The following is a 24,341-nucleotide window of genomic DNA, read 5'->3' on the forward strand; positions in this document are numbered from 1 at the left end:
AAAAAAAGCCAACAACCACCACCCAAGGAAATTACTCAAAATGTCAGCCACAGATGGCCAGCATCTGAGAAAGTACTGCAAGAGAGTAAAACTACTACATATTTTCCCTATTCTTCAATTTGCCTGTCAACATGTACTGTTGGAACAGGTTAGTGGGTTACATGAACCTTTCATGTGACCAGTGCAGCCATTCTCATCTGTCACAAGTAATTAAAATGGTAACTCATGATCACAAGAAGCTACTTGGTTTGATTTCCTGCTCTTTTCTTGATTACGTTTTGTTTTTTAAATACATGAAAAATGTGTTGTGTTCAAGTTTCTGTGGCACAGTGTGAGGTTTAAACATCAACTTTTCTAAAAATTTGTTAAGTCATGAGACCCCACCTGCAGTGCTCTGTCCATCTTTGGGGCCCCCAACATAAGTACATGGACCTGTTGGAACAAATCCAGAGGAGGCCACGGAGACGGCCAGAGGGCTGGAGCCCCTCTGCTGCGCAGCCGGGCTGGGAGCGCTGGGGCTGTTCAGCCCGGAGAAGGGAAGGCTCCTGGAGACCCTGGAGCACCTTCCAGCACCCAAAGGGGCCGGCGAGGAAGCTGGGGAGGGGCTTTTCCCAAGGGCCTGCAGCGCCAGGACAAGGGGGAACGGCTTTGCGCTGAGAGAGGGCAGACGGAGATCAGAGCTGAGGGAGAAATCCTTCCCTGTGAGGGCGGCGAGGCGCCGGCACGGGCTGCCCAGAGCAGCTGTGGGTGCCCCAGCCCTGGCAGTGCCCAAGGCCAGGCTGGACGGGGCTGGGAGCCACCGGGGCTGGGGGAAGGGGGCCCTGCGCGTGGCAGGGGTGGGACTGGGGGGTCTTCAAGGTCCCTTCCAACTCAAACCATTCTGGTTCTAAGAACAAAAATAAATGTTAAACTAACTTTATTGGATTAGTTTTGTTTAGTTAAACTTGTAAGGAACAAATAATTCATAGTCCAAAAATCCTAAATTATTTGGTCTCATTATTAGACCCATACAGTTCAAGGTGAAGGAAAAAGCATACACCTAAGCAACTCTGTTGTAGAAAACATACACTGGTATTTTCTAGATCCACATTGTCTTTAACTTCCAGTCCTCAGAACCCTTTCAAGTTGTACACCAACAGCAAAAAATGCATGTGTGGCTTGCTCCCCCTTCTGTCACTAACTGGAAAACCCAGTGCTCACTCTGGATTAACAGTTTCCCAGGTGAGGATCCTACTCACTAGTCTGTATCTCCAGAGCTCAGTACTCACTCTTCGGTGTAGCCCACAAATTCTGGTCATTTTGGTTGTACTGAAGAACCGAACCTTCACCCAGGAAGAAAGGACTCTGCAACTTTACTCAAAGCTCAGCACTGATCTGCCCCAGCATGCCCCAATAACTACTACAACTCACAAAACAAGACTGTTCTTCCCTCTTTATTGACTGATGGATTTTCAGGCAGATCTGTTAATTACACTGTTAAATAATAGTTAAAAACAAACCAAGGCCAGAGGAGTTTGAAGTGAAGTATCTAAACCGAAGCAGAAATTGGGAAGGAAGAGGTGGGAGAAGCTGGGCTGGGGTCTCCACTTCTCTATCACTGCAGCTCAGACACCCTAACTGCCACCACCATAACCCCAGACCACTAGATTCCAAGGCCTGGCTCAGATGGGACATCATCTAAATATGGAAACAGTTGCCCAGACGTAGCCAGATCAGAGGAGATCTGTCCAGATACAGAGGTGCAAGGCAAGTCAAGGGGAAGCAGTATTGCAGCAATCCTAGAACACAGCCAGAGATAGCAGCAGAGTCCCATTCCAGTTGGCAGATGGGTGAGTCAATTGGCCACTGTCAGTCTCCACAGAGCACCTGACCGACTGCTCTAGAGCTCACACATTGTGGGTCTTTTTGGTGAGCTGTGGATCTTCATCCACCAGCTTTGACTTGAGATGTTCCTTGTAGGCAAGGATGTCACCTTGCCACTTTGTGATTGTCTGCTTCTCGCAGACCCAGATCTCCTGTGCAACCTGAAAGCAAGCACACAAGGAGAGCAGCTTTACAGTACAGTATGTTATAATTTCACAAAAATCAATAAAACTAACCAGAATCTACTCTCTGAAGTCTGGTAAGAAATGAGGTTAGTAACTTTCACACTTCAACTACCAAAGAAAAATACCTGCACTGAACTATCTTACCTAGGGTTTTCTGCATAATTTATACAAGATTTTAGAACTAAAAATCCTTGACTTCTCAACATTTTTTTTTTTGTTTATGGACTAAGAAAAGCCTTTCCTGCTGTCTTGGTTTCAGCTGTGATAAGCATTAATTTTCTTCCTATTACCTGGTATAATGCTGTGTTTTGGATTTAGTATGAGAATAGTGTTGATAGCACACTGATGTTTCAGTTGTTGTGAAGTAGTGCTTACTCTTAAGTCAAGGACTTTTCAGTTTCTAATGCTCTGACAGTGAGCAGGTACACAAGCACCTGGGAGAAAGCAGGGCCAGGACAGCTGACCCGAACTGGCCAAAGGGATATTCCACACCACAGACTGTCACAGTCAGTACCTAAAGAGGGCAGAGCTGGCCAGGAAGGACTGATCGCTGCTCGAGAACTGGCTGGGCCTAAGTGGGTGGTGAGCAGCTGTAATGTGCATCACTTGTTTTTCTTGGCTTTTACTCCTCTCTCCTTTTTGTTATCTCCTTTTTCACTACTAATATTATATTATACTTTATTTCAGTTATTAAACTGTTCTTATCCATCCCATGAGTTTCACCTTTCCCCCGTTCTCCTTCCCATCCCACTAGAGCTGTCAGGGAGCGAGCAAGTGGCTGTGTAGTGTTCAGTTGCTGGCTGGGGTTAAACCCCTGACACCTGCTAAACTGGGCGTTGAAAAAAGGTAGTTCTTGACCTGAACTACTTGGATATAACACACTAAAATATAAAATTATACCTGAACTTGCAGACAAAGCTATAGCTGATAGATGAGCACTTGACATTTGTGTGCGTGTGGTGCAAATTCTTTTGCCTGTGCAGACTGAGTGATAAAACACTGGGCTAGAACTACTCCAATATAATTTTTAAAAAATCTAGTTAAGGCCTCCACAGTGTGTCATGATTTCCATTTAACTTATTCTTCACTTCACTTTTGTGGTGTGAGGTTTTCTTCTTTCAAGTACCTACTGTTCTCCTAGGCTAGGTCAGTAATCATTTCACATGAACATGGCAAGAGAATAGTGTCCAGTGATTTTTTTTTTTTTTTTTCACTCACACACCTTTTTGGGGATAAGTAAGAGCCAGTCAGTTGAAGACACCTTGTTTTAATTACTTAAACTGTCAGAAAGGTGCTCTGACAAAATTCACTACTTTTCTTACCTGCTGGATGAGTCTGAAGTCATGGCTGACAAGCATCATTCCTCCTTCAAATTCATTGATAGCATCTGCCAGAGCATCTATTGTTTCTATGTCCAAGTGGTTGGTGGGCTCATCCAGGAAAAGCATGTGAGGATTCTGCCAGGCCAGCCACGCAAAGCACACACGGCACTTCTGTCCATCAGAGAGGTTCCTAATGGGGCTCACCTGAGAAACACAAGACACCATTTGCAGCTCTGCAGTGAAACTTAACAGACCACCATCCTGACCGCAAAACATTCAGATCTCACACTGTGTTTCCAGCAGCCACATGACACAAGAGGACTGTTTAGTCAGTCTTACACCTAGGCTAAGCTTCTCTCACCAGCAGAACAAGGGGATTCCAGAGGCTTCTGAAGAAGTGTCCATAGTAAGACCCAGCTGGTGTTGAAGGTTCCAAAGGATAGTTAATTGAGGTCTGACTAGTGTTCACTGCATCCTGACACAATCGTAAAACTACTCTCAACTTCTGGATTGATAAATGGGGAAGAACAATGTAAAAATCAGTGTTGAACTGCACTGATGAAGACAACTCCTGTCATACATGTGATGTGTGATGTACAGGAACATGTCATCTTTGGACTTTAGAGCACCACTGGTGATCCTACCCTCTTGTTTGAGCCAAGAAGTCCCCACTCCCAGCTGAGAATATGTTCTAGCATTTCTGCCTGGTATTCATCTCAGAAGTAAGAGATAAGCAAAGGAGTTCAAGTTACAGTTAAAATATGCTCAAGTCTAGCACTATGCCACAACTTGTCTTCTCTACACCTGGATTCCGAGGAGGTCACCCATTCCAACCCACATACTGCTGCAATGCAAAGAAAGTTCCTACGAGCTATGAGTTATTTTCTTCTCAGCAGAGACGGAAAAAACATTTTGATGCTGTGACAGGCCATGCTGTGTACTGCATCACACTGTCAGACATCCGCAGAGCAACAGAAAATGCAGCAGCTCTACTTTCCTAATGAGCAAAAACCAAACCTCAACAGCTCATACTCACCTGCTGCTTCCCTGTCAGACCATATCTGCCAATGATTTTTCTCATTTCCTCCTTCTCCTTGATCTCTGGGTAGCATTTCAGCATGTACTCCAGGGGTGAGAGGTCCAAGTCCAACTGCTCTTGCAGGTGCTGACAGAGAAGAAAAGTCAGCTTCAGGCTGTGCAGGCCACCCACTCCATGGCCAAAAGGATGCGCATCCCCACCTTATTCCCCTCTGGTACCAGCTAAGCAGCAGAATACAAGAGCCAGTAACCCCACTCACAGTACCACCACTGTGCTGAACTATTATGGAAAGAGCCTCTTGTTTCAGGAGCAGGAGTGCTGCTTCAGAATAGCATGCTTGTCCACCACCAAGCACAAGGCAGCCATCTCTCCCATAAAAGGTGAGAGGCTAAACAGAAAGGACCACACCAAGACTCTTTTCAGGGTAGGAACATTTGCTAGAGCCCATTCAGCCAACAGAACAGTTCCATCCCCTATCTCCAGGCACAGTGGGAGGGGCCTTAGATGTAGAAAGAGGGGCAACATTTCTTATGCCTGACAGCTTTTTCCTTAGCATTTCATGTCCCTGGTGTCTGCTGTAGGGAGTACCTGGTGGTATCTACCAATCTTCACATGCGAGTGCTTGCGAATCATCCCATCTGTGGGCAGCAGCTAGAAAGGGAAGATAAAAGTGTTTCACCAGGGAACCCCTCCTTTTGCTGTATGCCAGAAATACAGAATCCAGCCATCTCTGCTCTGGCACAGAGGAGTTAGCCTGAACAGATAATATCGGGGGTGGGGGTGGGGAAAGCCCTATATTATAGCAAGATCTTAGGATTTCCAAGGCCTGATTGGGGTTCTGGCAAATAAGTGCAGCTTCTTTGAAGACTACCTCAAAAATAAAGGGTAGACAATGTAGGGAGCATACCTCTCCTGTGAGCAGTTTCAGCAGTGTTGACTTTCCAGCTCCATTGGGTCCAACAAGAGCTACACGGGTATCCAGGTCAATCCCAAACTCCAGGTTATTATAGATCCATGGCTGCAAACCGGAGAAATCACGACACATACTATGCCTTTCCCCTACTACCCAGAACCTCTGGGCTGCACCTGTAATGCTCTATCCTCAGCAGACTGAGTATTAACACTTCCAATAAGTTTGATCCACTAGTCACATGCTGCAACCTGATCAGAAAGCTTAGTCAAAAGCCTCATGCTCCCAAAGAAGGCAGGGATACAAGTAATCTCCATACCTCCCATGCATACTCCCTATACTCACCCCATCCTTGGTGTATTTGAAGCTGACGTTCTGCACCATGATGACAGGAGGGGGGATTTTCCCACAGGGTGGGAAATAGAATGACAAAGTCTGTTAACACAGAATAGCCACTTGTTAGAGAACCTGAAGCACAAGACAACCCAGTTATTCTGGTATAACCTTGCCTGACTACAAACACAATCTGTAGACCAAGGCACTAGACTGTAAGCCCCTCTAGCAACTCACAGATTTATTCTGATTAGTTGCTTACAAGCTCATCCACTGGCTAATAAGTCCCTGCTTCTTTCCCCTTGAAATGTGGTCTTACACTTTTCAAATAGGAGTTGCTCTGAGCATCCGCCCCCACCTTCTCCAAACCTTAGACATTCATTTGTGATTTCTGTATCTGCAAAACAGCCTTGATATGACAAATCTCCTCCTCTTTCCACTCTTCAGCATTATGCTATCTGCAGTACAGTCATCCTTGGCATCAGAAAGGGTACACCACTGTGGCTTCCAGCTGTGTCAACCATTCCTGCTGTCAGCTAAAGATCATTCTACTATACCTAGCCAATGTTTCTAATATTGATCTCTAGATGAAGTCCCATGTCTGATCCTACCTTATCATTCACAACTCTCTCTGTCAAGCCAGAAGCCATCATTTTTTGAAGGGTCTTCTCCTTGCTCTGAGCTTGCCTGGCCAGCTTCGCACTACCATGACCAAATCGTGCAATGTAATTCTGCAACAAAACCCAGAGTTGGCTGAAAGCCACAATAACAAGGCTGAGGAGGCGCAGGGATGCCCACCTGCATGGGTAGAAAGATGTTCATGCAGCTAGGCAGATACCTTCATATGGGCAATCTGATCTTGCTCCCAGTGGAATCGCTTCATTTGATTTTCTTCGAGTTCCAAACGAGTCTTTACATACTGATCGTAATTTCCCTAGAAGACCACAGAACATCATAGGTTGCCCGGAGAACAGCTCCTCTGTTTTTGCCAGTTGTGCAGGGCACCATTTACTTACTGTGTAGTACTTCAGTTTGCGGTTGTGCATATGGATTATGTTGGTGCAGACACCATTCAAGAAGTCTTGGGAGTGGGATATCAGCACAAGGATCCGCTTGAACCTGTGGTACCACGCAAGTTATTAGAAACTAAGCTAGGGAAAGAATTCTTGCTCATTGGCCCTGGTGGTGATTGACAGGGGATTTACAGGCACTGCATCTCTCTTGCCTTCAATCGGATTAAGAACAAAAAGATAACAGCCTTGGAGATGGCTCTGGGAAATCTGGAGTAAAGCAGCTACAACGAGCTGCGGTAAGCAAATACTGGAAACATCTCTCATTGTGTTAAAACACTCTTCACTGTAAGACAGTTCACAAAGAGTTGAGAGCTGGCTACCCATGTGGTAGATGACTTGTGCTACTGATGCAACTGACTCCATTGGCATCACAGTTTTTGGAAGTTTCAGCCTTTGCTGCTTACTTTCACCATAATACAGACTACCATCTGTTAGGTTTACTATGCATGGCTCCACTCTAAATCTGCACCATGGCTGGTTAAAGCCTCCCAAAAAAAAGAGGTTCAAATTACTTCCCTAAAACATCTGACTTCTAAAGCAAGCATGCAAAAGGTTCAACTGACAAAACTGACAGAAAAACCTCTGCAAATGAAAAGCCCTTCACTTTAAACTTTGTAACTATTCCTAAGCTTTTTACCTTAAGCCTTAACATTTCACCTTTGTTTACAAAAACCAGTCACCTGACATACTAGAACAAGATGAAACTGACACACTTGGGTACCACTGATCCGTGAAAACAGGGGACCAATATGTAGAAAGATGAGCTGGAAGCCAGCTCTGGAAAACTCACAGTACCGGTACAGCACATGGTGCTGGTACACAGGCTGCCCCCAACTTCCAAGGAAGTAGCTTTAACCAGGTAGCCCCAACCAGAATTTTTCATTTCTTCAGTAAGGGAAAGACAGGGGCTTGTCTTGAATTCACCACCCCTTGCATCAAGAACTCTTCCACAGTCATGTGTAGCAGCAAGCACAAGATGATGTCACCAGTACCACAATATAGTTATGTAGCCACAGGAACTATAGCCAGTTACCCCTGTAGCACCTGCTCATGTGCTGATTAGGTGTTCCAGCAGAAAAGCACAACTCAGAGAAACAGCAAACTCCTTCATGCTTACGTTTTCAGCTCTTCCTCCAACCACACACAGGCATCCAGGTCAAGGTGGTTTGTGGGCTCATCTAGAAGCAGCATGAAAGGCCGAATGAAGAGGGCTCTGAAAGGAGAAGGGAGATGACACAGTAGGGTAAATGCAGGTAACCCAAAGCCTCTCAGCTCTGCTCCCAGTTCTTAGAACTGTGTATGTGGCTCTGCAGAGTCAAGAGCAGGCAGGCATTCTCCCAGGAGCCAGCAGGCAGTATATACCACTCACCTAGCAAGAGCCACCCTCATTCGCCAGCCACCGCTAAAGTCCTTCAGCTTCTTCCTCTGCATGGCTGGTGTGAACCCCAAACCATGAAGGATCCGTGAGGCCCGTGCTTCTGCCTTGTCAGCATCCAGCTCCTCCAGACGTTCATATAACTCCAAGAGTTTCTCACACTCCGCTGAAAGAAAGCCTGCCTGTCAGCACTTCTACCAATAAAGGGCTCTCACCTGCACCTCTATACAGCTGGGAAAGCTCACAGTCCACCTGCTTTATCACCGTTCAGCCCCCTCCATTCCCGAACCTGAGACACTTCTTAAGAAGCTGCATGGAATAATTTCATCTAAAGTGTAATCCTACAGGACTTTTCAACCAGTACAGGGCAGCTGGGGGAAATAGATACTGTAACATGTAAAAACTCTGCCAAGGAACCCAAATAATCCCTTTTCTTCAGTGAGGAGGGAAATGGAGGAAATGTCCCTTGGGACTCCAAGAAGCTTTACCATCTTCATGAGCCAGACGTTCTGCCTCTCGTTCTAACATGGCCCTCTCTGTATCCACCTCCATCACACACTGGAGAGGGGTCTTGTCACTGGGAGGCATCTCTCGAGTCAGGTGATAGATGTCAATATGCTCTGGGATGGGCACTTCTCGTTTCCCAATAGCTGACAAAAGCATGGATTTCCCTGTGTGCAGACAGACACTCCACATCATTGTTGGATTCAGTGAGATACAACGTCACAGAGAAATGGATGAGATGCAGTCAGATCCCACCAATTCCCTCCCTTTCCAACCCCTGAAAATCCTTGGGAATTTCTTGCTCAAGAGGCCAGAAGAACTAGAAGCACAGCAGAGCATACTGCCTCACTGCAATAGGCTGCCCCCCCAGCTAAGGCTCATCACCTGAGGGACAGGACTGAAACAGGAAGAATCTCTTTGGAAACCACTGCAGTTCAGCCCTTGCCCAGATTTAGGGAACCTTCTCTCTGCTGTGTACTTGCTGTTGCCTAACCAGGTCTGACACCTGCTACCAGGACCCCAGATTCTAAAGACTCCTAACATAGAGGAATGTTATGCACCCGTCATTAGGGACCCAAGTGTTTTCCTGAAAGTTAAAACAATTGGTCACTCTTACTAGCTCTTCCTCAAGTACACCCACATTCTGCATCTCTCCATGTAGAGTGTCGCCTTCACCAGGGACTATACAGTTGTTTTCCCACTCAGGCCAAACCACACACTCCCTACTCCTCCACACTGTGCAAGTTCTTTGACCAATACCATCATCATTGGATTTACTGACACTGCTAAACAAATCCTGCAAACAGGAATAAGGCAGATTCACAGATCCCAGACATCTCACCCAAATCTCACCAGAAACAAGTTCAAATGCACAGTCCAAAGCTAGAATGCAACCTCATACCTCCACCAGCAATACCTGCAATTCCTCTTCCTGGGTGGGGGGAGATGAGAGAATGGAAACTGCCATCTCCCAGCCACATCTGTCTAACAGCCCTATTTCTGGTTTCCAGTATTTACCACCTGCATCTGTCCAGCTTCTCAGCAGGACAGTATCCTCACCGAGCTCCAAGCAGCCCAGGTCACCGTGCCCCACAGCTTACCAATCCCATTCAGTCCAATCAGGCCGTAGCGCCTTCCGGAGTTCAGCTCCAGTTTTGTATCACTCAGCAGCTCCTGACCGTGGAAGGTCAGTGAGAGGTTAATGATGTGCACGTCAGTGCTGTTGGGATGGGAGGCCAGCACTCCTGTCACAGCACGGGCAGCAGCTTTCTTTAATTCAAAGTCCTCCAGCTCCTTTGTAAGAGCATCCACCTCTATATGCAGAAACAGACCAGAGGTGTTAGTGATTTACAGATACAAGGGAAGCAATAAGCCCCAATAGGCCCACGACTACAAAAACAACTCCCATGTCCCCATTTCTACAGAAATGTTGAGGAGGCCCAGAAGCAATGACACTCTGCTTTTCAGCTTAGCAGATGGATACAGAGGAACTTCCACCTGCTCTCTCTAAAAAAGTATGACCACTAGGACCAAGCGAGCTGCCAGAACAGCTAGCCTGTTATCCAAGAATGATGGGACTAGCTCTCACTGCAGGAAGGGCTGGGATGGTAAGAGAACTTATAAAGTGTTGCTTGCAAGCTTAAGGAAGGGCCTGGCCAAAGGAAAACTTGGGTAGAAAATAAATGAAGGGAAAGCTGAAAGAAGAAAAGCAGCAGCAGCATTGGAATAGGCCGTACCAATTTTTGCGAAGCTAATATGCCCATATGCATGCCCCCACCTCTTCCTTTCCTCCCACAGTATAAGCACACCTTTCCTATCATAGTGATCTGTTGCAGCCCAGCATTTGCAGTCAAATTTTTGGTGAAACAATGCCATTAGAAGAAGAAAACGGCACTGAGAATCTCAGCAACATTCCAGCTTCTCAAAGCAGAGACCTGGCATTCAGATTGTTTGTGTTCAGACCACTGAGGGATAGCACCCTGGCTCTCAACGTCTAGCACTCCTGGCAAAAACTCTGCAAAACCACCGTTATTGCCAAGGCTAACGTGCCTTACCCAACAAGAAGGAGCAAAAGATGCCGACTGTGCTGACACAGGACCCTCTCTGAAATCACGGGCAGCACAAGCAGACCAGTTGGATAAACAAGCAAACCAGATGAGCAAGAAGAGGGCAAGGCAGCTTTATCCTTGATGCATAACAACTTCACAGGGAACTGCTAGTAAGAAACAGGCACATATCGACCCACACTGCCTGCCCTCCGACATCCTCGCTGCTTTACCAGCCTGCCCTGCACGCCCAGCGCCTGCTCACCGCCACGGCTCTGCCGCAACCCCAGCCGCCTGCCCCGCCCGCAGCCCCCACCGGCCGCGGCACTGGCAGCCGCAGGCAGAGCGCTCCCGCCCGCCCCGGCCCAGCTCGGCGCGGCTCGACCCGGTGGAAGGCGCAGGGCCCGAAGCCTGAGCCCGCCGCGGCTCCCCAGGCTCCACCAATCGGAAGGCGCTATGCAAATGTACCGCGGGAGCGGACGGCGATTGGCCGATTCGGCGCGGGCGGGCGCCAGGGCCGCCCCGCCGCAGGACCGCCCCGGCTGGGCCAGCGCGCGTCCGGCACCGGCGGCCCCAGCACCGGCCCGGATGGCAGCACCGCGCAGGAGCGCACCCGGGACCGCCAGCAAAGAGCAGGGTCCGCGGGAGACCGGCCCCCCCGCCTTTGGCTGCCCCGCGTCTCTGTCACGCATCGAGTGCCTCTTAAAACTGCACTGTGGGCTGAGTCTGAAAAAAACTTGCGTGCCCATCTGCCGGCAGGTCACCAGGCGGGCTAAAGCAAGGACCGACTCAACCCTCTCTCTCTGTAAGCTTTACCTTGCCTATTTCCTTTAGGGAGGTCAACAGCTCTTTGTTGACACAGTCTCTTTCCTAAGATAACCAGGCTCACAGTTTCTGCAAACGAGATATGGCCCAGAAAAACAGAACAGACAGGGCCATAGCCGTAAGAACAGTAAGAACTGAGGCACTACAGTGGTTCCTGCAGCGTGGGGCTGGGGGGGAACCCAACAAAAACTCGAACAGGGCTGGGCATAAAGTACCAGAAGATCAGGACCGTATCTGACAGGGAAAAACCACCATCAGCACCGCCGATCTTCACACTGCACGCCTGAAGTGAGGGCCGAGGGAGCCCCTCACCTGCACAGCCTACGGACAGCCGCCACGGATCGCTGTAAGTGTCCGGCTGGCTCACAGGAGATGAGGTGGCCCTAACGGGAGGCACCGCGGCTGGCCCAGCTCGGCGCAAGCCCGTGCCCACGGGTATCTCATCCGAGGAGAAACGGAAGTCCCAGCTCTCCGAGCCGCGGGCACAACCGATCGCGCACCGTCCTGCCCACCGGCAGCCCCGGCCGGGCGCTGCCAACGCCGGAACGCGCGGGGCTGCCGGGCTGAGCCCCACCGAGGGCTCGCGGGGGCGCCGGGGAGCCCGGGCACGAGCCAGGCGCCCGCCGGCGCGGCAGCACCGGCATCGCGGCGGGGCCGCCTCTTACCTGGCAGCGACGTCCCGTTGGCCTCCGGGGGCCTGACCTCCTGCGGCTCCGTCCCGGCATCGCCGTTCTCCTCCGGGGCTCGGCGCGGCCGCTGCCGGGCCTTGGCCGCCTCCTTCTTCTTGGCCGCCTTCTTCTTGGCCAGGTCCGAGGGCATGGCGCGGCGGAGGCGCTGCGGCGGAGGTGCGACAGGCGCCGTTAGGCCGCGACGATCCGATCCGATCCGGCCCGCCCCGCCCCAGCCCGGCCGCCCCGCCCCGGCGGGCCCGCGAGCCGCCCGCCCCGGCCCGGACCACGCGGCGCCGCCGGGCCCGGCCGAGGGCCAGCCAGCCGCCCGCCCGCCCGCCCGCTAGGCTGCCCTGCCCGGCGGCGGCGGCGCGGCCCGGCCCGCTCCGCTCCTCCTGCTCGCCCCGCCGCGCCGCCAAGCCCCTCCCGCACCGGCGGCTCCGCGCTTTCCTTCTGTCGCAACAGGACAGCTGCTACCGCGTGCGCACGCCCTGCCCCCCGCGGCGGCGACCAATCGTAGCGCGTAGCGTCACCCGCGCCGGGCCGCCGCACGCCTCTGGGAAGCCGAGTCCGCGTGCCCTCCGCCGCCCGGGCCCGGCCGCGCCGCCGCCTGCCGGGCACTGCGCGTCCCGGCATGCCACGCGCCAGGCCCCGCCCCCGCCGAGAGCCGGGGACTCTGGCCCGCCTTACAATAGAGGCGGTGGTGTTGGAGGGCAGAGCGGCCGCCGCGGCGCTATAGCGCGGAGCGGGGAAGCGGAGCGGAAGCGGAAGGGCGGCTGGTCGCGATGAGGCGGCTGAGGTGGCAGCGGCGGGAGCGGGGCCCGGTGGGAGCCGCTGCCGCCCCCCGCGCCCCCGGCACGGAGCTCTGCACCGGCCCTATCGCCGGCTTGCGCGCTGGAGGGCTGCCGTGCCTTGCCTGCAGGTGAACGAGCCCGGGGGCTGCTGAGCCGCGGGGGCCGGCCCGGAGGGCGGTGCGCGGCGCCGCGCCTCCAGCCGCCCGCTGCCTCGGCAGGGCCCGCCGCGGCCCGCGCCGCCTCGGCGCCCTAGGCTAGCGATGCTCCGCGACCGCCGTGTCTCCGAGCGCCGGAGCGGCCCCCGGCGCCCGCCCCGGTCGTAGCGGGCCTGCGGCCGCCACGACCCTCTGCCTTGCCTCGGGCCGGGCCGGACCAGACCGGCCCGGCGGCTGGACGTCGCCCCGCTGGCCTCCGCCATGCGCCTGGCCGCGCTGCTGGCCGCACTGCGGCCCGTGCTGCCGCTCGTCCTGGGCCTCTCGCTGGGCTGCAGCCTGAGCCTGCTGCGCGCCTCCTGGAGCCAGAGCGGGGCCGAGGAGCAGTGCCTGGGGGCGGCGGGCCGCCCCGGGCCCCTCGGCGGCGCAGCTCGCCCAGAGGCCGCAGATGGCACAGGCCACGAGGATTTCAGGCCCAGGATTGTTCCGTACTACCGAGACCCCAACAAGCCTTACAAAAAAGTGCTCAGGTAACATCTGTTCTTTTGGCTTGGCTTTTCTTCGGGGAGGATAATCCCATATGGATGGCACTTGGGGTTCCAAGTCCTCTGGCAAGTTAACAGGCTCAGAGTGGAATACGCCATTTGATGTACCTCATGTAGTAGCAGCATGGTGCAGCAAGGCAATGGCTGAGATTGTTACTTCAAAGAGGTGCAAGAGAAGTGTCTTAAGAAGTTAATTAAAAAACAAAAATGCCCAAGAACATTAAGAGTACTTCTAGTACTTCTCCCTAAGAGAACGTGTTAAATTAGACTTCAAAACTTTTTTAACCCGTCTGTTCAATAGGAAAATATTGAGCAATTAATAGTATTATATATAACTTGCAAGTGGTTAGCTCTGGTTTGTTTGTTTTTAATTACGCTAGCACAGTTTCCTAGCTTAGATAAATGATGTGAGATTGTAGTTTCCTTAAAGGAAGCGAGTGTCTTTACAAAATGGGATTTTTCCTAGTGAGTCTTCTCTTAAAGCTCTACTTCTAGGCTTAATTGTTTCACCACTGGTAGACTCCAGCAGATAAAGATTTATCCCAAGTTACCATCATCCTTTGATTTTTGTTGTCCAGCTGTTTGTCATGCAGGTATGTCCTTCCTTTACAGAACTCGCTACATCCAGACAGAATTGGGATTCCATGAGAGACTGTTTGTAGCTGTGCTGACCTCCAAGGCTACCTTGAATACGTTGGCAGTGGCAGTGAACAAGACAGTAGCCCATCACTTCCCACGCCTGCTGTACTTTACGGGGTTGCGCAGTGCCAAGGTGCCTCATGGCATGGTGCTGGTGGCCCACGGGGATGAGCGTCCCATTTGGCTCATGTATGAGACCATGAACTATATCCATCAGCATTTTGTTTCTGACTATGACTGGTTCTACGTCATGCAGGATGACACCTATGCCCAGGCTGAACAGGTCAAGGCTCTGGTGACACACCTAAGTATTAACCAGGACGTGTACCTGGGACGAGCAGAGGAGTTTATCGGGGCAGATGAGCAGGCCCGCTATTGTCATGGTGGCTTTGGCTACCTGATCTCCCGCAGCCTGCTCCTTAAGCTCCACCCACACCTGGACAGCTGTCGCAATGAGATCCTTAGTGTGCGGCCAGATGAGTGGCTGGGGCGCTGCATCATCGATTTCCTTGGCATCACTTGTGTTTCCCAGCTCCAGGTACTCCCCCCTTCTCAGGGTTTTGTGTTAGTTAGGCCTGACAACCCATGCTCTTACTAGTTCCCTGCAGCATAGCAAAGGGGCTGGCTTTTTCTGTGAGCCTCTGCTGTGAGTTACAGAGGAAGAAAGGGCTGCGTGGTGTGGTGGCATTGGGGAGAGGCCTGTAATCAAAGCTGAGATGCTGAAGGAGAAAACATATACAGGATTTAATTTTCACCTTGCTAGCAGATGCTGATCCACAGGCTTTTGCCCTGGAGGCTAGGTAAAGGGCATGTTGGTACCAAGAACCAAGCGGACATGTAGTATGGGGGGGTAAGGTGGGGGACAACGACTCTATTTTCGTCTCTGGGTACTGCAGTCAGTGTGGAAGGAGGGACAAATGCATGTCTGGAGTGAGAGAAGGCTTCTCTGTGAACTTTTTCCATGCCAGTCTTTCTGGCTCTTGTCCACTTCAGGGCCAGCAATACCACACCTATGAACTGGCCAAAAATACTGAGCTGGAGAAGGAGGAGGAGGAGGAGTTCCAAGCAGCTCTTGCTGTGCACCCTGTTTCTGATGTGACCCTGATGTACCGGCTGCACAAGCACTTCAGCAGGATCCAGCTGGACAGAGCCTACCAGGAGATCCAGGACCTCCAGGTATGCGGTGAGAGATATCTGCAAAAACTCCTCAACCAAACAGGTTTCCTTTTCTTTCAACGTAGCAAAGGAAGATTACTGCTTCTTTTTGTAGATGACTGTCAGCCAGACACAGGATATAGTCATGTGTCTCAGAAATAGCTCTTCTGACACGATGTTATCCAAAACCACTGTTGTGATACTACCAAGATACAGTTCTAGGTGGTGAGGCAGGCCTGGGTGGGAGAGATGAACCAGATCTCTTTGAGAAAGAGGTAGGGATTTGTATGCGTTGTCTCTTTGCACAGATGCAGATCAGGAACCTGACATCACTGACCCCTGCAGGTGAGGCAGGCTTGACATGGCCTGTGGGCATTAATGCCCCATTTCTTCCAAAGTCACGTTTCGAGGTAATCAGCTGGGAGTACTTCACTGAGCAGCACCTCTTCTCCTGTCCTGATGGCTCCCCCAAGTGTGAGCTCTCTGGAGCCAACAAAGCAGATGTCAGTGAAATCATTGAGTCTGCACTTGAGCAACTTAACAGTCGCTACCAACCGCTGCTCCGTTTCAACAAGCGGCAGTTGCTGAATGGCTATCGGCGTTTTGACCCCACACGGGGCATGGAGTATACGCTGGACCTGCTGCTGGAGGCAGTGACCCAAAAGGGCCACAGTCATGTTCTGGCCAAACGAGTGAGCTTGGTGAGGCCCTTAAGTAAGGTGGAAATTATTCCCATGCCATATGTGACGGAGGCCACACGGGTGCAACTGGTGCTTCCCTTGACGGTGCAGGACCTGGATTTTGTGGCAAACTTCCTGGATATGTTTGCTATGAACACACTGGACACACATGATAATGCCTTGCTGACTTTGCTTTTCATCTACCATCCCTATGATGCCCAGCGAGTCAGCCAGGTGGATGTTTTTGCTGGAGTCAAAGCTATGGTAGGAGAGCTGGAGAAACGCTATGCAGAAGTTAAAATCCCCTGGATTAGTGTTAAAACTGAGGTGCCATCACAAGTGAAACTCATGGATATAGTCTCAAAGAAGCACCCTGTGGACACACTATTCTTCTTGGCCAGTGTCTGGACAGAAATCAACATGGAGTTCCTGAACCGCTGCCGCATGAATACTATCAGCAATTGGCAGGTCTTTTTCCCAGTGCACTTCCAAGAATTCAACCCTGCACTGGTGTACCGTGGTGAGCAGACAGCTTCCTCCAGCACTGACTTCCTGAGGGATGGGCATTTTGACAGACATTCCTTTGCTGAGGCCTGCTTTTATAACTCTGACTACATGACAGCACGCACCAAGCTAGCAGCTGATATCCTAGATCGAGATGAGGTGCTGGAGAGCATGGAGGTATTTGATGTCTTCCTCCACTATTCTGGTCTGCACCTATTTAGGGCTGTGGAGCCAGGGTTAGTGCAGAAATATGCACTGAGGAGCTGCAATCCCCGACTTAGTGAGGAGTTATACCACCGCTGTGTGGTTAGTAACTTGGAAGGACTCGCATCCCGCTCACATTTAGCCATGGCCCTCTTTGAGCAGGAACAGGCTAACAGCACTTGAGAGACAAGAAACATCGAGAGCTTCTCAGCACCTTAATACTTGGCACTTTTCATCCCCTTCCCAGCCTTGCCATGGGTGAAGGGCATGTGAGGTCAAGGGAGGAGGAAGACTTTCCCAGCCCTGCTCTGAGGCACTGGCATGGGCTATGGAGAGAGAGGCTGTTTCTGGGAGGGGGTTGTGGGGGGGGTGGTGTTTGTTTGGGTTTTTTTTTAAATAAATAAAAGTTTATTTCCAGGCAGACTCATGTGGTTCCTTGTAAACCTGATAGCATCTGGGATGAGGGATACAAAACAAGCTGTAGTTGACCTTACTTAATCCATGCAATTCTGCCAAGCAGTGCAGAGTGAGTGAATACAAGCTATGTACTGGAACAGTCACCTCAGCTTTGCTACCTTCAGTGCTGCTGTTGCACCCTCCTGTGTGTTTGTGTCCTCATGCATTTATTTTTCAAGGAGGCATAAACGCAGCTTGTCTAGTTTGCTGCTGGACAAAGCTATTCAGTGCACTTTCACTTTGCTTTGTTTGGTTCCTCCACAACTGCAGAACATTCATTTTGTAATGTAATCTGGGAAGGTGAAGGAGCAGAAAATTCCCTTTGGCATGCACTAAACTTGCTTCAGTTGGGCTGAGCATGGTGGTGTGATACGGGGCTGCCGTATGCCCTAGAGAGCAACCAGGAACTGTCGGAAGGACCCTGTCAACTACCTTTCAGTTCTGCAGATTGAGCAAAGTATTATCCCTGAAAGTAACAGATTGTCACTTGCTGTCATAGGTGGGCAGATGACAAGGCTGGCAGATGGCAAGGCTAGCAGATTTAGCTGTTCAGCCCCAATTTGATAACTTGGTAAGTCCTGCACCTATTGAAGCAGTAAGCCTGTGCAGCTGTTCCAAGGGACAGAAAATTCCTTGGTTATGCCGCACTTCTTGCTTGTGCTCCTGACTCTAGACAGCTCCAGACAGCTTTGGCACCTGGTGATTTCCATTGGGTATATCCTGCTACTTGCCATGTGCATCTTAATGGAAGCAGGCAACTGTTTGCTTATTCTCAGGGGCTGTTATTCCCAGCTGATGTCTAGGTTTTCATTAATGTAATCTGCTAAATAGATTAAAAGCTGTCTTTTTAATGACTGGGTATGAGTTTTCAGTGTATTCCTACAGGAACAGGGTTTTGGGCAAATGTTGCTCATTATATTTGGTTATTCGAATGGCAAAAATATTGGTAAAAGCTTGCAGATAACAAAGGTTGACCAGGTGGGAGAAAATGAGGACAAATCTGCTATACAGAATGATTCAGATATAAGATGTACACAAGACAGGTAACTGCAAATTGTTTCTCTAGAAATTAAGCAAATGGGTCATGGTTTAGATTTCCCTGTTCTGTATCACAGAGGAGGAAGGACCTCTGGGGTTCATCTAGTGCAACCCCACCACTGCACAAGGGGTCAGCTAGAGCAAGTTGCTCAGGACTGTGTCCAGTTGCATTTTAAATGTCTCCAGGGATGAACAATCCACAATCTATCCCAGCTATCTGTTCCAGTGTGTAGTAACTTGTACAGCTAAAAAGTTATGTCTCATGTTCAGATGGGATTTCTTGCATATCATTTGGTGCCTGTTGCCTCTTGTCACGTCACTGGACATGCCTGAGAAACATCTGTTTCCGTTTTCCTTATACTTTCCCATCCATGACTTGTATGAGTGGGTGGGAGCCATGCTGAGCCCATGTTTCTCTAGGCTAAACAATCCCAGCTCTCACAGCCTCACCTGCTATGACAGACACTGTAATTACTCGACCATCTTCACAGCCCTTTGCTGGACTCGCTCCAGTATGTCAATGTCAACCTTGTAGCAGGGAGCCCAGAACTGGGCACAGCGCTCCAAGTGTGCCTTGCCAGTGCTGAGCAGAGGTGGGTTGCTGCCCTCAATCTGCTGGCAACGCTCCTAATGCAGCCCAGGATAATGCTGGCCACCTTTGCTCCAAGGGAATGCTGCTGGCTTATGTTTAATTTGTGGTCCATCAAGACCCCACCAATCTTTTTACTGCAAAGCTTTCTAGCTCCCTTCCACCCAGTGTCCTAGAAATCAAAGGCCAAAGCCCTGATGTGGACTTGCAAATTTCAGCGTGAGGAGCCACTGAGAGTGAGGGTGACTAACCCTGTTCATGGCTGTGTAGGCACTGTTTAAGGAGATTGTTACTTGCTATGCTCATGAGGAGTATGAGGTAGAGGTCTGGTGTCAGCATCAGAAGAGGTGCTGAAAGATTAGAAAAGCTTCAGAAGAAGTATTCAGTCTGGCACATTGCTTCAAATTGGATAGAAATCTCAGGTTTGTTTATTTAAAAACGAAGGGATGTCTTGATTACATTTACTTGGGAAGAAGCTGGATCTCTGCTGAATGTCTTACTGGGATGTGTATTTATTGCTAGGCAAACTTCCAAAGGGTGAGAAGCTAAGTGGGAAACTTTTTCTTATTTTGCATGGGAAGTGGTTGTTTTGCGTGAGGGGCTGACCCATTATGGTCCCTGTAGGAAAAGCACTCAGACTGGGTGAAGGTATCATTTAAAATGTGATGCATTACAGCTAACACTATAAAGAGAGGATAGGATAGATAATCTTCCATCCTTTGGATGTGGGCAACCCCAAGTGGCGTAGCAGTGGATGGGCCTCTGACCCACATGCTGCACGCCATGCAGACCCCACCTGTAGAGCAGGGTCTCCCATTTTGGCTCTCAGAGCTATTACAGGATTACAAGAAGACAATTCTATTCATCATTTCTGCTGCCAGACAGAAAGGATGTTTGCATGAGGATTTCTCACCTCACTTTCAGACAAAGGTAAGGCCGCCCAGGTGGTGTAATCGCTGCTCAGGACTGAGGACTGCCTGCGGGCTCTTTTACCACGAGCTGACTGTGGTGGTCCTGGGGGCCAGGGATCTGTGCTGCGGACACAGGCTTGAACATGGCGCCATGCGGACAGCCGCAGCACAGGCATGTGGCTCTCAGGTTAACTGTTCAGTGGGTCATCAACACCTCGATGTACGGTGACTGCCTTCCAGTCAGCATTGAACCCCTGCTTCTGCTTGCCTTGGTGATGGTGTGTTTGTCTTCTTGAACACAGAAGAGATTCTGATGCATGAAATAAAACCTCATGGTGCCAGAGAGGATGCAGAGCTTGCAAGTGCAAGGCTCAATATGGTGTAATATCCCAGGAGAATTCCCTCAATCATTGTTCTGGATCACACATTTGGGAGGACTAGCAATAGGTATTGGATGCTGTAGAAAAACTGTGTAAGCAAAGCAAGCAGCTTGGTATGATGCATGGGTGTAAACCAGGTGTCATGCGACCAAGCTGAATGAATAAACATTGAAGAAGATAGAGCAAGTTAACTGTCAGGAAATCTCTCTCTGAGGTAGTGAAACTGGATGCTGTAGGGGATGTAGCAGTTGGGGATATCTGTGGTGCAAAACAAGCTGCTACAGAGAAGGTTTTAAAATTACATAGGGCAAGCTAGAATTACTAGTGAGTCCTCATTAGGGAAGAAAGAGAATCACAGGAACCAAAAGATTGAGATCTGATGGGCTGTCTTTTAAACAAAACAAAAGACATAAACCAAAAAAAAAAATGGAACAGATCATTGTTTGGTAAGTCACTGCCCACGTCGGTGCATACAAGACAATGATGCAATACTACACAGAACCTGAGACTCTTTAATCTTGGGAGGAAACTGAGGGAAGCTGGAAGCTGATTTTTAATTTTTTTTATTTTTTTAATCCAGCTGTGTGGGAAAGGAAAGGCAGGAATTACTGCCAGCAGACTGCTGAGTCCATAAACTGAAGATTCTGGTTTATTGATCAAAACTCTGTATTCCAAGGTGAGATTAGGCTATATGAAAGCAACAACTTGCGTCTCACAGGCAGGCAGGTTGGCTGTCACAGTTATGCTCTAGCTGGAATAGCCTGGGGATAGTAAACTAAAAATGCAGAAAAAAATCAAATTAAATGTTGAACAAATTGATCCAGTATTACACCAAACAAGAAAAATGTTATTTACTCTTTACCTAACATTAGACTAGAAGCAATTGAAACCAGAAATGCTAACTGACAAGAAATTTGCTGTGGATGGCATTACTGTCAAGTAACTAACTTGACTAGCACTAGTCAGGGTTGTTGTACAGCCAGTAAGACTTGGCAAATGACTTGACTTAAGCCTCTGAAGTTACCTATTAAGTTAAAGATTATTAGACAGCCATTACATTAATATCCATTTGATTTAATGCAATGCTTTAACTATTAAACAGAAAGTTATACAGGAGCAAACAAGTCATGTGACTTAAGAACTGGTTGGCATATCACCTAAGAGCCACTTGTTGGATTTGGGCAGTTCTGCTCAGGTCCTAGGGGAACAGTTCTCCAGCCAGTGCTGTTTGACATGTAATTGATGATTTGGAAGCAAATGTAAGATCTCTACTGATAAAATCTACAGATGATGGAGAAAATGAGCACTGCAAAAAACAGTCATAAAGGTAGAATAACAGTGGAGAAGAGTGTGTAGCGGAATAAGGCTATCCAAAATGATTTTCTCTTATAAGTGCTTCATTGTAGTTTCATTGGGGAAAATGGAAGCCTGTCACTCCTCCAGAGGAGTGTGTCAAAAGAGGGGGAAAAAAAAGAAAAAAAAAAGAAAAAGGTATGTCTGGAAAGAAAGTGACTGACCAGGACCCACTATTTTAGACACTGAAATACAGACCTATCCCAGCCCTGTAACATGTAATATGATATAGATATATAGATATAAAACATGATATGACTGATTGATACAGGTAGGCAATCTGGGGGAAGCAGATGCTGTTGATGTGAGAGACAGCAATAAGGCCTCTGGTCGCAGAGCCCTTTTTTTTTTTTTTGTAAGGCTTGAAGGGAACAGAGAGAAAACAAGAAGAATGTACAAGAAGTTCACAAAATTTATCGAAGATTGGAAGAAACATTTTGCAATGAGACATGCAGAACTCCTGTAGCAATAAGACAAGGGGTAATGGCTTTAAACTGCTTTTAATGGTTTTAAACTAAAAGAGGGCAGATCAACACTAGATATAAGACTGACATTTTTTATGCTGAGGGCGGCGAGGCGCTGGCACGGGCTGCCCAGAGCAGCTGTGGGTGCCCCAGCCCTGGCAGTGCCCAAGGCCAGGCTGGACGGGGCTGGGAGCCACCGGGGCTGGGGGAAGGGGGCCCTGCGTGTGGCAGGGGTGGGGCTGGGGGGGTCTTTAAGGTCCCTTCCAACCCACACCAATCTGGGATTCTATGAACTCTAATTACTTAGAAGGTTGTGAGGTGATCTTATTAGAGTGTATAAGTACTTTTACTGAGCAAAACTGCTGGATGCTAAAGAGGTTTTCAATTGTCTAGGGGTAAGGCACAACAACAGCAACACCAAAACAGCAGCTTTAAAATGTGACAGATAATTCCAGCTGAAAATAGACATATGCTTTTAGTGATGAAAGTGATTAGTTAGTGAAATAACAGAGCAGTAGCTTTTCCAGTATGTTACAATTTGTTTGGTTTGTGTAACAGTGATCATTGGAGGCCCATGAGAAATTGTCATATGTAAGTGGGCAGAATTAATGGTCCTTCATAGCCTTAAATTTCTTGACTGTGAATATATAGTGGATGAAGGTTGCAAAAGAGAAATCCATCAAAGGCTATTAAACACAAAGGCAAAACCTCTGTCACAGTAGGTCTCTGAATCACAAATCACTGTGAACTAGGAGAGCATTCATGGAGGTGTCACTGTACGTCCACCCTACTTTTACAATCTTTTCTAGGCGTTCAGTGTTGGCCACTGTCAGCAACAGGGTGAATAGGCCAAGTGTACACAATTTGACTCTACCACCATTTTTATGTCATTATCTGCAAAAAGGGACTACATTTTTGTCCCCAAGGACAGACTTTAGTTCAGCAGAAAAGAAAATTGTGTGAAGATCATGATACAGAATTCATGGACTACAATGGGGTCATAGTGTGGCCAGGAAGACAATTTACTATGAGTGTCATCTTTGACTTTGTAAAACAGCGAACATGCACACCCTGGCTGGGTGTCTGTGTGCTGCCAGCTGCGCTTACTCGGTCACACTCAGGTCAGCCACAGCTGACAGGATGCTGAATTTTCTCACTCAGAAGTGGTTCACAGCCAGTTGCTGGCACTCTGGAACATGCAAGACAATTGCTTGCAGATGGTCTAGGCTGTTCCATGGAGGTCTGGAGGCTGTTGGTCAGATCAGATGACCAGACACAGAGGATGATACACTCTCATTGATCGGTGCACATTTCCTGAGCAAAAGCAAGGTGTAATCTTGCTCAGCTGGCTCCTTCATTCTTACCTTCACCATGGAGACATCTTTTCTGATGAACCTGCCTTATGCTACTTGGCCTTGAGCATTACCTTGTCACACACATCCCTCGTGAAGCATGCTTTATGGTACTGCGGAACATGTGCAGTCTGCCAGTGCAGCCACTGGCCTGGAGCCCCAAGCTGAGCCACAACCCAAGGTGCTTTCTTGCGACACTATGCCAGGGCTTGCCCCTCATGAGTCACCTACCTTGGCCAAGTCACACTCCCTTGCATTCCTCTTTCAGATTGCCTTTCCTGGATGTACCTAGCACTTACGTTATCTTCCCAACATGCACGCTGAACCATTTCTTCCAGGATGCTCAAAGGCGGCAGTTGTTTTTCTAGTGCAAATAGCTGTAGCAAAATGCTTGAAAGTGTGACACACATCAAAAATGCAGGCTGGAAAAGCTGAAGGCAGGTGCATAGACAGGCCCCATTTCAGAATACCTGGCGAGACACAAATCCACTTCAGAATCTTTGCAACATTTTATTTCAGCTTTTAGACTTGCACGCTTTTTGGACACTTGGAATTGGCAGAATTGCTTGGCTTCTACTCATCCGATAATCCTTGATGGCGCCTTGGAGCACTGGAACACTGTCAGCGCCCAGCCTGTGCAGCCCCCTCCCACGCCTCCCCGGCCGCAGCGTCCCGCTCTTGGCTAGCACTGCCCTCGGCGCTTCTCCAGCTCGCCCTCGAACGGCGGGGTCCCGCACGCCCTGCGCGGGGCAGCCACGCAGCACCTTCCCTGTCGCTTCCCGTTACAGCCGGCGCAGCCCGAGGGCCCACGGGTCAGCACCCCCCCTCCAGGGCCCACCCCCCCGTCTCCAGGGACCAGACCCCCCACCTCCAGGGGCCAGACCCCCCCGGGGCGTGGCTCCACGCGCCAGGGGCCGCCAACGCGGGCGGTTAGCGCTGCTGGACGTGCCCACCCGCCGCGCGGGGGCTGCGGCTCTCCAGGC

At 49.7% G+C, this 24,341-nt stretch overlaps 2 protein-coding genes across 2 annotated transcripts; one reads left to right on the forward strand and one right to left on the reverse strand.

The window, feature by feature from the left end:
- Positions 1 to 1,417: 1,417 nt before the first annotated feature.
- On the reverse strand, positions 1,418 to 12,745 carry ABCF2 (ATP binding cassette subfamily F member 2). Its single transcript, XM_055803972.1, has 15 exons — positions 12,575 to 12,745; positions 12,140 to 12,308; positions 9,705 to 9,917; positions 8,589 to 8,771; positions 8,095 to 8,266; positions 7,843 to 7,938; positions 6,669 to 6,771; positions 6,491 to 6,586; positions 6,264 to 6,383; positions 5,665 to 5,754; positions 5,317 to 5,427; positions 4,998 to 5,060; positions 4,407 to 4,535; positions 3,371 to 3,574; positions 1,418 to 2,024 (listed from the first exon to the last, which is right to left on the reverse strand). The coding sequence occupies exons 2-15, from the start codon at positions 12,291 to 12,293 to the stop codon at positions 1,887 to 1,889; spliced, it is 1,872 nt and encodes a 623-aa protein (XP_055659947.1). The 5' UTR covers positions 12,294 to 12,308; positions 12,575 to 12,745; the 3' UTR covers positions 1,418 to 1,886.
- A 148-nt stretch (positions 12,746 to 12,893) lies between these two features.
- On the forward strand, positions 12,894 to 17,232 carry CHPF2 (chondroitin polymerizing factor 2). Its single transcript, XM_055803971.1, has 4 exons — positions 12,894 to 13,618; positions 14,246 to 14,810; positions 15,266 to 15,448; positions 15,736 to 17,232. The coding sequence occupies exons 1-4, from the start codon at positions 13,353 to 13,355 to the stop codon at positions 16,996 to 16,998; spliced, it is 2,277 nt and encodes a 758-aa protein (XP_055659946.1). The 5' UTR covers positions 12,894 to 13,352; the 3' UTR covers positions 16,999 to 17,232.
- Positions 17,233 to 24,341: the final 7,109 nt, after the last annotated feature.

The sequence above is a fragment of the Falco peregrinus genome, chromosome 5, assembly GCF_023634155.1.
Source record: "Falco peregrinus isolate bFalPer1 chromosome 5, bFalPer1.pri, whole genome shotgun sequence".
In the NCBI taxonomy this organism is placed as follows: domain Eukaryota; kingdom Metazoa; phylum Chordata; class Aves; order Falconiformes; family Falconidae; genus Falco; species Falco peregrinus.